At 41.1% G+C, this 16312-nt stretch overlaps 1 protein-coding gene across 1 annotated transcript in view; it reads left to right on the top strand.

Moving 5' to 3' along the window:
* The first annotated feature begins 350 nt into the window (after positions 1 to 350).
* The window catches only part of LOC134023079 (atrial natriuretic peptide receptor 1-like), a 38543-nt gene continuing 22581 nt past the window's right edge, over positions 351 to 16312 (top strand). The window contains 5 exon segments of the mRNA XM_062464901.1: positions 351 to 1132; positions 1715 to 1953; positions 1955 to 2510; positions 11422 to 11609; positions 14846 to 14959. Of these exon segments, the coding sequence (XP_062320885.1) occupies positions 1078 to 1132; positions 1715 to 1953; positions 1955 to 2510; positions 11422 to 11609; positions 14846 to 14959 (1152 nt within the window). The 5' untranslated portion in view covers positions 351 to 1077.

Here is a 16312-nt window from a genome sequence, read left to right on the forward strand (position 1 = left end):
GTAATATAACGTGCTATATACATTGGTTAAACTGCGTAATTTCCTTAGTTTACTCCCGGTAATTTTCATGATGTTGCATAAATATTACAATAAGGATCTTTAAAAACTATATAATATATACCCATATAATACCCATCTATCTTGAGTTCAATGGACAAATCCATCAAGCAAAATAAGCACAGTTCTTCAGGAGCGGAGGACTGGGAGAATATACTATTTTGTAAAGATCCACTTTGCTTCTTTGTGTCTCCCTCTCTCCTCATTCTCCTCCTTTCCTTGCCCCCTCTCACCAGTGGAAACGGAAGCCTGTCCCTGTGCCTGAGCGAGACGCTACCAATGAAGTGAACATACGCGCACACTGCTCCAGGCAGTCAGTCTTCTCAGACTATTCAATGCTGCCTCTAATGCACAGGCTAACCAGGGCACCACTGCAAATTACAGGACTTGTTCCACCGTGAAAACTGCAAGACTCCAATCCTGAATCACTAAACCTCAACTATATCATCTTGAGGCTTATTCTTAAAAATGTTGAGCCATGAAGATATTTATGTATTTCACCTGTAGCTGAAGATTTCTCAATCCATGTGTGCAACTCAACTCAGCTTGTTTTCTTTCTCCATCGGTTGTTGGATTCTGTTTAGGCCTTCCTCAAAAGCTGGACCTTTAATAGGCTATGCTCCAAAGGTGATGTGGCTGCTTTCATGGACTTTTAAGTTTTATCCTCCAAAAATTTAAAATGACCTTTTACGGATTTAAGATATACAGTTGTCTACCTTGTCTGTAGGCTACTGGGATTTAGATTTTGTTGACTTCTCTAATGCTTATTTTTGTTTCAGTGCTTAATTTCGTTCACGCAAATTTGTTGACATTTATAACGTGATGGTACTCACCGCTTAGCATATTGCTTATGTTACAATATTACGATCAGTCTTTTAAAAGTCAAATTAAAGACTAAGTAGACTGACAATTTTTAAGAAATTGAAAGTCCAGCTCATGGGAGTGTGTTTGGGCTAAATTGCATTCTGACGCGCGTTTTGCCTCTTGGTTACGTAAAACGGTCACAAGGTGATACAACTAATGTTCGGACATCGGAGGATAACGCCAGGTAATGGGGGAAAAAACCACTTCGAAGGTACGGTAAATCAGATTCATTAAAGTAATTTTCACTTACATATTTTAGGTCCTAATCATTTATTGACAGCGAGTTCTTGACTTCAGAGACGCTTTTGAGCACTCGATTGAATACGAGTCCGTTTTCTGTCCGCATGTTATTTGGCAGGCAAGTAAGCTGTAGTAGACTTCCGAAATTAAATGATGTCGTCAGATAAATGTTATATCTGCAATCTCAAAAACATGTTTCGGTGACATCTGGACACATCTGTTTCAACAGCAATTTACGAAATGTATAGGCAGATGCACTAGCTATCACTTTTTAATTATGTTTGCGTTCAGATGCTTCCTTGAGTCTCGCAATTTAATAAATAATCTCTAGACCGTGGTGCAAAGGCCACTCAAAAGCACTTGAACAAAGTTGTGACAGTCAACTCAACCATGACAAAGAAAAACAACTCTGCACTGAGAGACAAATGACTTCATTCTTGAGGTTAGGTTTGGATGTTTAAACAATAAGCATTGGAAATGTGTTTTACATAAGTTCTCAATGTACCTGCTTAATGCATGTAACCTCAAACGTCTCCTCTCTGTGTATCTTTAGGTCATTTGGATAAACTGACTTATCTCTGGTTCAAGGATGAGCATGCCCTGTTGTCAGGAGGGAGCCAAGCTGGTTCTGCTGCTCCTGCTGCTGCTTGGTCTACAGTGGGTTCAGTCCAAGTCCTCAAGGCACCATCACTCACGACGACATGCCCAGGAACACGGGAACCACCGGAACATCACACTGGCTATCATCCTTCCACAGAGAAACACTGCCTACCCCTGGGCCTGGCCACGAGTCGGCCCCGCTTTGGAACGAGCCCGGAGAACCATCAATGCCAACCCAGCCCTCCTCCCTGGTCATCACCTGGTCTATGTCTTTGAGAACAGTGAGAACGAGGAGGGTATCTGTTCGGAGTCCATCGCCCCGCTCATGGCAGTGGACCTCAAGTTAGCCCACGACCCCTGGGCCTTCATTGGACCAGGATGCTCCTACACTGCCTCCCCCGTGGCCCGATTCGCCAACCACTGGGATGTCCCCATGGTCACTGCGGGAGCTCCAGCTGTGGGCTTTGATGGCGCCAACCTCTACCCATCCATCACTAACACTGGTCCCACGCACAAGAAGCTGGGCAAGTTCGCCCTTCACATCTTTAAACACTTTGGCTGGGAAAAACACGTTATGCTCATGTTCAGTGACCACAAGGCAGACGATCGGCCGTGTTACTTTGCTGTGGAGGGCATTTACACAGAGTTCAACAATGCGAACATAACCACCATGGAGCGAGTGTTTGAGGAGAATCTACTACCAGTCAACTACTCTGACCTGGTCCACGAAATCCATCAGGAAGGGCGAGGTCAGTCCTTCTTTGTTGATGTTTCCTGTTTCAAGTTTGTGAGTTACAAAGTACAAACAGGAAACCATTCAGTTGGACCACATTTCAGAATAAGTATTCCTTTAACTAGCATTCCTAACATTTTTAGTTTGTTGATGTACAGGTGTATGAATGAGACAACTTCCTCTTCATCGACATTGAACATACTATGTTCCTACATTCTTTCAAGGAGTACAAATATCCTAACCAGCTGATTAGGGTGTATTTGAAGTTTCTGCTGTAAGTGTTTGGTTAATTAATGGCTGGACCATCTATTGGTCAAAAAGCCCTTGACATGGTTTCCCTGGTTTCCATGGTTCGTCAGATGAAAAGTCGGCAATAGCAGATTTGTGTGGGGGTATTTATATCTAATCAGGGTAACATAGGCATTTTTACAACCCTTTATTTCTCCAAACCAGGTAGGCAATATCATTATTGTCCCTTTATTAGGCCATTGCATGGCACACAATATATTTGTGTGCTCAATGGCACTTTGTTTATCTCTAAACAGTGATTCATTTCCCCCCCTGTGACTTTCTTCGGCCCCTGGCCTCTGAGAAGGATTCTCTGCAAGGCTTGTTAAGTAGGGGCATTAGCCGGTGAGCCTAGCTGCAGGGCACCATTGCACCAGTAGCCTGAGCCAGAAAAATGAACTAAATCGATGGAGGCAGAGCCCAGACAGTGCCGCAACTTCACTGCCTCAACAGACGGAAAATCTGTGGCAGGAGATGATACAGCAGTTTTGTGGCTCTGTCTGTTTTATTATTCCGGAGCCCATTTAAAGATCCCTCACTAGGAAACTGCACTCACTTAGAAACAATATAAAAACACTCTTTCGAGTGGATACTGTAGTGTTTCCATTGATTGGAAGCATTCTGGAAGGTTATAAATGGTTGTTCAGAGTATGTACCGTAAAACTGATTGTGCTATCTCTGAACCCATCTGTTTCTTTTTCAAGTCCAGCACGCACACCACAGATAGTAGCTTTTCAACTGGTTCCAAATGAGCTTCACTGTCTCGTTTCCCACAGGGGCATAAAAACGTCTCACTGAAAGACATTTATTAACAGAGGTCATGGGCCCTGCTACCTTATAAGGGAGCTGTGTTCTGCATATCAGATTAGTAGGTATTTCCTGATAAACATAATCCGTCATTGGGATCATTTCTTCTGGGCCTTCTGCTTTGTGGTATACATGCAATTAGTCATATCTAACTAGATATGAGCAAATAAAAGGTTCAATTAAAACTGGTAACCTGGGTACACATTTAGTTAGTGATATTTTTAAACTTGAGTATGCCACTAAGCTTGTGTAGAATACAAAAATAAAAAGAACCTCCCGCCCTCTCCTTTTATCAGCTTGATCCTGTGCCACCAACAACTTCATTTTATTTGCCGGATGCAAAGTCACACTGTCAGTCTTTGTAAACATACAGCTTAACCAAATAAGTAGAGAATGTACCTTGTGATCAAAGCATGCACCACGTCTTACTGACTGCACTGTTGGACTGCACTGTATTACATCAACAGCCATTGACAAACCTCCAAAATAATTTTGTAAGAACGCTTTTATAAACTTTAAGCCCTAGAGTGAGAATCATTACAGATTCACCTTTTATGGTGTGATCCTTTCCAGGAGAAAATCGTATTCAAAATGCCAAAACAGCACCAACACTCATTAGTTTTTACGCTGTGATTGGTTAGATGGATAATGAAAGGAAGTGAGGATGGTGAGAAACTGGCCTCGGGGACTGAGCGGGGTGTGAGTCTGCAGTGAGAGATAATGTCCTCTGTCCCCGACTGTCACACAAACACACGCACACACACAACACACGCACACACACACACGCCCCCCCCCCCCATACACACACACACACGCACACACCCATGTCCTGTCACCAGTGGTGCTGTGACCTTTTCCTCAGGATTCATCAACAGAGAGGAAATGTTTCACAATGTCCCTTTACCCAATCACACCCCTCTACTTCATCCATCCCTTGAGCCCCATAAATAAATACTCATCATAGCAGGCTCCCACTGGGGCCACACTGGTTTGGGGAATGGGTAGACAAAATTGTACTCTATTAGCACTGTACCACAGGATTTGGTTGTCAGCCATGTCTGCCTGAGCTACTCCCACTGACATTTAAATGATGTCTGACTGAATCCTCAAAAATGCAGGGAGAGGATTGACAATGTGGAAGAAAAAAAGATTGTTAGGTAGGAAAACGTGTCTCTTACAGATTAGGTTATCAGGGTTACTTGTCTGTGGAGAGACAATGAGCTGCCCTGCATTTAATGAAATGGAGAGGAGATTGCACTCGAAAAGCCCTTGAGCTTATTGTGAACTTTGACCCTACTTCCAATTTTTTACAAATTACAAGGAGCCACTACAGACACAGCGCTCTGTTCAATGCTCCGTTGATTTCGGGAAGAATGACACAGACCAGTATCTAAGAACCAAAACTTTTGGGAAACAAATCTATACCATAATTGAGCTTCACAAATGAGTACAAACCTTTTTTGAACTAGTCTCACCCACAATTGAGCTGAAAGCTTCACAAATGACTACAACTCCCAATAGTATTCCCTGGTGGGGCAGCTCTTCAGGCAAGATGGATGTTCTTTCCTTTGGTATCATCAATGTTCATGGCACTCAAAGCCAAGTCAGAGCATTGTTACATTCAGCTTCTAATGAAAGTCTGATTGGAGACAGAGGGCAAAAAATGTTTTGTCCAAAGCCTTTATAAACTGCATGTTTGCATTGCATTTGACTTGAAGTCAATGAATGTTTTGACAAATTGTAGATTTTTTTGTAGATCAGTTTTAGTGAAAGGATGGGATAGGCTAATGACAGAACAACTGGAGCATATCTTGTTACAAGAAATGTGTGTCACTAGAAAAGTAGCTGGTGGCTGCAAATTGGGGAGTGTCACGAGGAAAAGTAAATGCTTGGTTGGTCAGTTGGACATCTGTTTTCAGTTATTCATTTGGTTTCACAAGAGGTATTCATATGCATCTGTGTTCTGTACAATATACAGGCTTTATTTCCTGACTACATTCACAGTCTAACTTAATCGACATATTCATGGAATTTCTTAAAGGTCCGCCTCTAATTGAAACCCAGTGGACTGGGTGTGCATGACGACTAGAATTCTGTGGAGGCAATTTGTCGAGTTTGTTGCTTCAGTCGTATCTTGTATCTCGACACATCTGTTGTCTTGGACACCAGATTCCTAATTACATTTTAGTGTAGTCAACCTCATCAGGATTATGAACTATTTACTTTATGCTGATGAGAAAAGTCAGCTGAAAAATATATTTTTACTTGTAATGCAGAGTTGGGTCAGGAAACTTGCTTAAGCTTAATCCTGCACAGGACATTTTGAGTGTTCATTTAACACCAGGAATGTTTCTAATACAAACACTCATATACGTCCATCTCACTGAGAGTGAATCTCATGCTCAACTAAAAATTAAATTAACACTTAAAAAACTAGTATACAATAATGGCTAAATTATGCTATTTACGCTTAACACTTTGTGTAAAAATATCACTTTAAATGACACAAATTACATTTCATTTCCAGAAACAACTGGGTATTTAAGGTAAAATGTTCTCTTGCAAGGGAATTATATGATTGATTTCCCTGTCAAGCAAGGTTGTCTGCAACATTCTTATGTATGGCATACAGGTAGCTGGCTAGTCAATGTCTAAGAACAAAAGTTATAATATTTTCAGAATATATATATATCAAATAATTATTTTATTGATTTAAAATATTTTTTTTTGCTTCTTCCAAAAAATTGGCCGTTAGCGTGTATAGCACCATTTTATTATTCATAGCAACCAATCAGAAACGAGTACTTAAAGCCGTTTAATAAAGGTACATATGTATTGTATTTATTAGATGCATAAACAACAATCCTTCATACATTTCATTCATCAACCTCAACATTCTATTCACCTCCACCCCCACAGTCATGTGCTAATCAGGTATATTGTGCTCCAATCGTGCTGATGACAGACCACATGAAGCCACTCAGCAAAGGAAATCAAATTATGAAGGAAGCAAGGTAGAAAAGAGTCATGTTGTAAGTGAGTTTATCCTCTTTGGGCTAACTTGATGTTTACAAAAGTAAACTCTAAAAACATTATTCCCAGGCTCCAAAGAAGAACTGTGAGAGAAGTTGTAGAAACATATAAATATACTTACTGTAACCATAAACAGACTTACAAACAAGTGTAAATCCTGAAACACCCGACACGTGTCACTGCAAGCAAATCTCTTCAGCACTGTGTCAGAGGGCCTATTACTGTGGTAGCCCCTGATAATCAGCCTTTCCCCCACTTGAACCTCCCCAGCCTATGGCCCCGAGGCTTCCCAAAAGAGATGACGCAAGACCCCGGTCAACTCCTACCTATCTCATCTCCTGTCGCCATGGTTGCTGAGCCAGCAGGCGACCACGCTGAATTAAACTACCCACGAGGCCGTGCCCGAGCCTTCCTTTTCCTGCTCGTTTCCCTCTGTCCATCTGGCCTTAGTTAAAAATTAATATCCTGGAATCTGAAGAGCAAAAAAGGGAAGCAGGGAAGTACTTACAAGGATTCTTCACACCTTTGGGAGACACTGGTGGTACCTGATTTGCATGAATGCACACCAAATCCAAGCCCACGGCAGGTTATTTTAGTAGTTTCAGATCTGCTGTCAGTAAAGGGAAGCGAGAGCTCGTCCAAGGAGGGGGTCGACATGACTTTTGTTGTTGCTTGTGGCTTCGCTTTGAACATGTTGGTACTCTATGGAAATGTATTTGTGATCTGTTCATATTAAGATGGGAGTCACAGAGGAGATTGGGTTGTTAGTCTGCGTATTACAGAGGCAAGGCAGGAAGCCCCCAGCCCTCCATCAACGTGCGCAGACACATTTCTGCGTACACACAACACAAATACATAGACTAGATCATATCCACATTACGCATTTAAGTCCCAGTGGATGTCGAAATAGCAGACATTCCCTTCTGAGAATGATTGATTGAAAGAATAAAAAATAAAATTGGCCTTGGTCTGGGATGCTTTCTACATTCTCTCGCATTTCATTTAGATACAACTCTTGCATTCATGTTGAAACATTAGCAGTGTTGAAATAGCACTTGTTATCATTTCAACTGTGAAACTTAGACATCCAAGTTATTATGGGAAGTGAGATTATGTGAAGATAATGGTCTATTTTGCTAAATGATGGAAAAATGGAATGGTCGTTTTCTCCCACCGACTGAAAAAATAGTTATCAGAGACAACAGAGAGAATCAGTATTCAGAGTTTTTTGTTTCAAAGTGACAGATGTCTTGTGTGGGCTGAACTTTACTCTCATTATTTCATCATTTGTTACAAAGCTTTTTTCAAGATTTTCCAACTCTTTTTTTTCCTACTTTGATTAGACAAAGTTCTGTGCAGTTCTGTGTGTAGCCTGTACTCTTTTAAAGGAAACTACTTTGTTCCCTGAAGAACTGGCATATTGATAATAGTAGCCTTCTGTAACATATGCTGTGTTCTTGAGGAAAGGAAGAATAATATATGTAATATACTGTTGGAGGTCAGTAGGGTAACTATACTGACACACATGGGAAGATAGTACTGGCGGAGAGGAATTCATAATTAAATACTATTAAGTAAAGGGAACTACAAGAGATGTAATTAGAGTGGCAACATGCACTTGCTGTAGTAACTCCATGCTCCCAGACACAACAGTCTGCCTAGTGCCAACCTCCATCCCTACATCCAGACTCTGGTACTGAAAGTATTTAGCTCGTATACATTCATGTCTGCTATCAGATGAGAAATGTGTAATTATGATGCAATTATAGATCTTTCAGTTAGCCGTATAACTTAATTCAAGCACCAGGGATATACAGCAGACACAAATTGTGTCTGTTAGGCTATTATTTTGGGGAAATACTTTTGAACCAGGTGCTTGTAATACTTGTTAATAAACAAGTAATACGGGCCTTATACACTTTACATGTGTTAATAAGACTATATAAGTGTTAATAACAGAAGTGAGGGTTAGGACTAGGGTAAGTGTTATCGTAAGTGTTAGTTAATAGGTAATAAGGGCCCTATAAGATGCCTAACAGAAATGTGTTAAGAAAATTTACTAACTTACTAAGGCATTATCACTTATTAACTCATGCTTATTACAAGCACCTGGATCTAGAGTTTTACCTGTTTTTGTTCTTCCAATTGAAACACTCAGACAGCTTGTTTGGTATGTGAATGAGTGACAAGATAATTCTGCAGAATTGTTTATCTACATAGAAAGGTTGAACGAAAATCATTTGTTCTTAGTGGGTGAACTCTACAGAGATAGAACATCTTAATTCAAGTATTATCAAAGGTAACAGGTAGAGTAGAAATTACATAGTCAGTGTAACCTGCCTGTCATACATTCCTGCCAGAAAGATCCAGGATCTCCGAATTATGATAAAGTAACCAAATTGTTCAAAGTCTTTAGGAATTTAGTTCATAGCATCAAAGTGTGACTGAATCCACTCAAGAAGCCTGACCTTCACCTACAAATCCCTCAGGTGGAAACGTGGCATTCATTTGATACCTCTTACAGGAAGAGTGACAGAACACCTGATCCCTAGAATTGACTTGACCTGAGATTGAAGATACCAGAAATAACCCAGATGTCTGGTAGAAAAGCCCCCATTGATTGCCGTAACCTTCTTATGAAAAGATAGCGATACGGAGGAAATTGGCTCGATTCCTTTTCTATCAATTTCTCCCCTCCTCCCCTCTGTATTCCTCTTCATGGCTCCTTCCTTTTCGTGACCCATTTCCTTTCAAGCAAGGTTATACGTACCATTTGAGTCAAAAGATGAGAGAGGAAAATCGACTTCATTTGACTGCCAAACTTTGGTATCTGGCTCAACTGGAGATGTTTACTGTTTGAACAGCATCATTTACGTTGAGGAAGTAAGGAATTTATTCTACACCCATAATGGAGGGACTGGTATTCATCTCCTGCTGAAAAGGATGTCGGGCACCAGTTGAAAGAACTATGTTAATCACACAAATACAAACATCTTTCAGATGAAAGACATTTCATATAACAGCCTCCCAGCCTCTTACCAGTGGATATGAGTTTCAGTTTCAAGGGTTTAATCCTGAACTCTGCTCGTCTTGTGAAAGAAGTCCCATCTGTGCTTTTCAAAAAGTGTCGTCTTTTAGCACATGTAGGTACTGGTTTACAGCGACTTTAAAGTTTATGTAAAAGTCACTGTATTCATGTTTTGCGGTTGAAATTGAATACATTCTTCTAAATAATGTAATCATAGGTGTAAGACTTACTAGGTGCTTACTAGGTGTGAGACAGTGCTAACATAACGTTCCTTCACGGAAACCCTTGGATCATGTGGTAGTTATAAGCTGAGCCTCTGGGCTCTGACTCTTCTCACCTACGGTATGGTGTTTCTGATCTCTTTTAAACCTCAGGGTTTGTTGGTGTGGTTTCACTCTTCGCTTCCTGCTCAGGGCCATTAAAACCTGAAACAATAGATTTGCTAAGCCAGGAAACGCAGACTGCAGGAAAGTCATCTCGCCTCTTGAGACTTCCTAAGCCAACCAGCCAGGTTCTGTGAAGCTAGACTGTACCACACGAGACAAGATAAAACAGATAGATGTCAGAACAAAGGTTTGCTGGGACACAACACTGAAGTGTTTGATTTTCAGTTTTAGAAATACATGTTTCCCAACTGTAATCTTAACTTTAGCTAAAGTGTTGCTCTTTCAAGAAAGCAAAAGTATAGATAATGAATCCTTGGTTTGTGATGTGCACACTCTTACCATAATCATAACACAATGCCTAACGCTGTCTTAGCCAGAATGGTCCCTTTTCACATTTTCCTTCCAAGCACGTTGCCAGCACTTACGGCTCCTAGCCAGCCCAGCTTGGTGTGGTTGCATGTAAAGGTTACAAGCAAGAGATAAAGTTCAGGTCCAGCGCACTCCCAGTTCGCACTCCGGCATTGCCTCAGTGCCCAGCAGTCATTAGCAGAGCTAATGTCAGGGCGGCCGGGTCTGGCTGTGATCTCCCCTGATCAAGGCCCAATGGAGCCCCTCCTCAGCTGGGTCCTCTGACAGCTCTGCTGCTCCTCGCCACAATTAGCCTCAGGTCACACACTGTGTATACCCTGTCATCTCTCTTGTAGACCCCCTCCCCCTCAACCCCTCCCTCTCCCAAGACCCCCCCCCCCCCTCCCCCAGGTCAAGTCCACCAGGCCTGGTGAGTCACAATCCCTCCTCATAATCACGTCCAGAAGTAGCTGTGACGGGTAGCAGATAGTAGTCTAGGTGCGAGACAGACAAGTGGGCGGCTTTGGCATGTCCCTACAGTAAAGAGCTGTTTACATTCTGGCTCAGCGCAAGTATCGTTTAATTGGAACCGTACTTCAAATGTGTTGTATTAAGAATGACATTTGTTTCCAGCAAACAGACCCCGCTGTGATCACTGGCACTTTGCATTCTGGAAGCCTGCTGAGTCAATATTGTTTCTTGCATTTTTTAGACCGGGTATGCAAACGAGTCATGTCAATCTGGCACACTCCTAATGTTAATTTCTCTCTAACTTTTGGACTTTCAACTTTGTTTCATAAGAAAAAATGGGGGAAATGTTCATGAAAGCATGAATGGGAGGGTAATGGGAACACTTGTGTTTTAAAAGTGTGTCTAGAGGGTTAGATTGACAACCTCCTTTGATATTTGAATGATGTTTTATACCATCTTTCCCTCCCTCCCCCTCTCCCTCTCCCCCTCACACTCCCTGTCTCTCTCTCTCTCTCTCTCTCTCTCTCTCTCTCTCTCTCTCTCTCTCTCTCTCTCTCTCATCCTAGTGGTGTATGTGTGCTGCTCCCCTGACACCTTCAGGCAGTTGATGATTCACTTCCGGCGGGCGGGGCTGCCCCAGGAGGACTACGTCTTCTTCTACATTGACGTGTTCGGGAACAGCGTCAAATCCCAGCATGCTCAGCCCTGGGCCCGAAAGGATGCTGATGATGCTGTCGCCAGGGAAGTCTTCCAGGTAAGGATTAAGAAAGCCAGAGATGCATGGAATTATGATTTCTGCTTCGTCCAAATCAACCAGGAAGGGTTGACTCAAAGGAACCTGTAATTATTATTGCTCGGTAGTCACAGTCAGCAGTTTCTCCCTTGTCAAGTGACAGGAATGTCACAATAACCCATCTTTCTGGTAGTCTGTTTAATCAATGTTAGAACATGGTCGGATGACCTCCAAGCCCACCCTAATAAAGACCACAGGCAGTGACTGTCATTCTAGTTGCCTTGGCGAGAAATCCTTAAGCTCATGCTGATACAAGGATGTTTAAATGGAGTTAGAGGGTGGTGATAATCAAGTCAGTGTTGCCATGGTCTTCCCCACGCAGCAAATAACTGAGTTAACAATGTGGGTTGAAAAACATTTACTGTCTACATACTGTAGATTTATTTTTAATTACCAAAGGTACATAAATAGTTTTATGAATTAGCCTTATTCTTTGATTAGTAATATATACAGTAGTTAAGGATAAGGATTTTTATTGTCATTCCAAAACATGGTAGGCCTACATGAGCTGGAACAAAATTAGTTACTGTGGTTAAAACCACTCACAAATAAATAACTAAACTACTCCTCATAAATAAATACAATAAATACAGATAACCAATCATACACACACATAGGTACATACAAAAAAAAACTGAGAAATCAGCAGCATAGTAATACAATGCAGTGTAACTTTTAGGACAAAAGTTCAGTTTGTCAGTTCTGGAGTGTGGCAGAGTTAATAAGTCTGACAGCTTCTGGGAAGAAGCTGTTCTTTAACCTGCTTGTTTTGTTTCTGATGCTGCGCAGCCTCCTGCCTGAGGGAAGAGGGACAAATAGTCTATTGGCAGGGTGGGAAAAGTCTTTCATAATGCTGGTAGCCCCAGTCCTGCATCTGTTGATGTATGTGTCACCTGTCGCCGGGAGTCTACATCCCATAATTTTCTCTGCCGTCTTAACCACATGCTGCAGGGCGTTCCTATCTGTACCAGAGCAGTTTCCATACCACAGTGTAACAAACAAGGTGAAAAAGCTCTCCACTACACACCTATAAAAATATGTAAGGACTGTAGTTCCCAAACCAGCCCGTTTAAGCCTCCTCAGAAAGTACAGCCTTTGGTGAGCCTTTTTGACCAGGCTGCTGCAGTTGGTTTTCCAATTGAAGTTGTCGTTGATATGCACTCCAAGGTATTTGTAGCTGGATACAACTTCCACCTCAGCCCCCCCAATGCAGATGGGAGGGGAATGGTTCCTGTTGGTTTTTCTGAAGTCCACAATCATTTCTTTCGTTTTTTCCACATTCATGCAGAGATTATTATCCCAACACCAGGCCACCATTTGTTTCACCTCTGACCTGTAAGCTGACTTGTTATTCCGAGAAATGAGTCCCACCACAACAGTATCGTATTGTAAACATACAAAGCCAGACAACCCTTAGAGTAATCAGGAAGATGGGGTAACATTGGTCAAGTCTCGAAACCACTGGTTTGCTTACTGTCTTCAAAGTGGGTTCACCGCAGGACCAGCAACAGCAAACCATTTTTAGCAGCATGCCAATAGGTTTACTTCAGATGGCGTACCCTTGGGTACAGCTTAGGTGAAACAGTGGTTTTAAGCTCAATGCTGTCATTAGTTTGGAAAGCGCTGTCTTGCTGGGACAAGCTTACGATATCTCCAGGTAGCTACTGTAACAGTAATTGTGTTATGGTTGCATTTTACCAGGGTGACTCTGTAGCGCTTCTTAAAACCAATTTCCAGGCGTGACAGACACCCTACCCTGTCTTAAGTCTCTTTGTACCAAACCTGGAACAACTTTTCTCTCTCGTTGCGTATGGGAGCATTTGGGGTTTCATGTTTAGTCCTATTGTCTGTAGCAAGCTCAGTTAGAAGCAAGTTACATTGCTTGAATCCTTGTTCGACGCCACCGTGTCGACATTAATTAAATTAGTAAAAGGGGTGGCCAATGAGATTTTTTCAAGCCCCAGATTTGTGTGTGAATAATTTCCTTCATATTGTCTTCTTTTGCACAGGTATCAGCCTTGTTTTTCTCCCACCCGGCATTGGGTCCCCAAAGCAATCATTGTCTGATTTCTCTCACTTTCCCACTTGTCTGGAGCAGTGTTGAGTGCATCGGCGGCTGGATTATATGACAAATCAAATCTTGTTTTTTTCCCCCTCCTCTTTCTCATTGCCCAACGTGAAGCGCTTTCATTTTCGTCCCAATTCCACTGCGAGTTACTCAGTCTACAGTATCTTGAGCATAGTGGGATAAAGGTGGCAGATTTACTTGGGGTTAGTGACATCTCAGTCCTGTGGATTTGAAATGTACTTCTCAAATAAAAAGCAAGAGCAAAAGGGTGTTGTAATAAATGTGTGAAATAGAATATCTCTAGAGATCTGCCTTCTGTCATTTCATTTAGCAGACGCTTTTCGAAAGCATATTTAATTCAAATTACATTTCGTTCAAAAGTGAAATCTTTATTGTATGGTTGTTAAACACCGACAAATGTGTCTGGGAGTTTGCTTCAGTTCATGTAACCCATTAAGGACACTTATCTCTTCACTTGTATTATTATAATTATATTGTTACCTTCAGAGATTTTAGTTTTCTGCTCCACTGAAGTGGATCAGTGTCTACACACATTTTCTGTGGGAGAAAGGACCAGATGAGAGGTTTTAATGAAGGTTATTGGGAGTCTCAAAGGAGATCCTATGGATGACTGGTTGCTTTGACAAAAAAATATAGGAGGAAGCAGACTCTAATAACACTTACCTGTTTGGGAAGGAACAGGATTATTTCTAAACAAAATAGCGTGTTTATTTCTCAGATAAAACACTGGTCTTTCAATATTCATAACTAAGACTTTCTTTATTCTTGAAAAGCCTTGATTTTGTGACTCATTACTTATGTTTTACAAATCTTTTCCTTCTTGGATCCAAGTATTGAAGGCTACTGATTGAAAAAAATATTTTTGGCTGATTGCATGCTGGTTCAATGTTGTTGCTTTATATGGAAATAGATTGTTTATTTGAATACACTGTAGTTTTACCTGGTTATGTTTTGAGAATAAAAGACTAGGTTGATTAATACAGAGAATTAATCTTACATTAATTCCTTACATAAAAAATCCTGAATACAAATCTAATTGCCTACATTCCTGTATCATTTTATCACATTCAACCACATTCACCCTCCATTTCGTTCCTTGTATTTGCAGAGTGTGAAAATATTGACCTACCAAGAACCACAGAACCCTGAGTATAAAGATTTTGTCAACCACCTGAAAAAAGATGCCAAGAGAATGTTCAACTTCACTGTGGAAGACTCGCTGGTAAGAGGTTTGTGTGTATGTGTTCTGCATTGGAGGGGGAGGGGTAGGTTGCTGAGAGGAAGTGTGTGGAAATAGACGTGAGGAGGAAGGGAGCAGGGGAAAGTTAAAGGGAGGAAGAGAGCTGGGAAAACAGCGGAAGAGCCGGTGAAAGAAGAGAAGGATTGTTTCCCTTTATCCATCCAGAGGAGGGGTAATTGAGATCAAAATTAGTATTTATAAAGATTACACAGAACACAATATTGATGTTTAATTTCAAGCATAGGTTAGATTATCTGATATTTGGAACTAATTTTGCGGCAAATGATAAAGCATGGTTTGAAAATCCAGTACAAAAAGAAAAACTGTAATTTCATGTAATCTTTTAGATAATGTACCCAGTTTCCCCATTTGGCAAAGAGAGTGCTCATTTAAAGCTTGTTGTCAAAACATTAAATGACTGAATAGGCAAAAATCCCACACTATGCTATTGCTAAGAGGTTTTGGTTGATGTCATGCCTTGTTTAACATTAGAATTACCAAACTAGCTCAAACCATCAAGAATGAAGTGGCTTATAAAGGTCACTCAACCCAGTCATTACATTTCACTCATCCATGTAGTTGCACTTACTTGGTCTGCACTCCTGACTGCCATTTTATCATACAGACAGACAACAGACTGTAAACCACAACAAATAGCAATGTATATACCATGTATATGTCTGCATTTGAGTGAGGTGCTTTTTAGAGAAGTAGATGGCGCAGATGAAAAGCCTTTGACAAATTGACTGTGCTGTGCTAAGTACATTTAACGGCTAATGAGCTTGTGTACAACATCTGGATGATTGATTCAATTTAATTTAGAGGAGCAAGCTAATTTTATTTATCAAGGCTTATCTTCTCATTATGCTTGCCACAAAGGTGCAGGGTGGCATTCTACCATCAACGGCACATCTCTAGCTGAATCACTGATGCCTTACAGACAGCTTTCATATCCCGCACAGAGAGAAGACTGACATAACTAACACATTCGGCCTCGGATAATTAAGTAACTTTTGACATTTGTCTGGGTTAAACGTTCTCAGTTTGTTTTATATTGAGACCGTTTTTTTTTCCTGCATGAAATGTTTTAAGAGAAGGAGAAAAGCGTTTATTACAAGAACTAGGACATTTAATCAAAAACAAATGACTGACTTTGTACATTGGAAATTGTAAAATATACCCTCACGTTATCATCACACAGCAATCACGGCAGCCTCTCTCCATTCAAAACATGCTTTTCCAGCTTCTAAAAGCAAATTGAGAAGTGGCGTCACTAGCAATTTAGACTTCAGGAGAAGAGGCTGAAGAAAAACACAGACCTTGTGTTGACGAGAT

This window comes from Osmerus eperlanus, chromosome 7 (assembly GCF_963692335.1).
Source record: "Osmerus eperlanus chromosome 7, fOsmEpe2.1, whole genome shotgun sequence".
NCBI lineage: Eukaryota > Metazoa > Chordata > Actinopteri > Osmeriformes > Osmeridae > Osmerus > Osmerus eperlanus.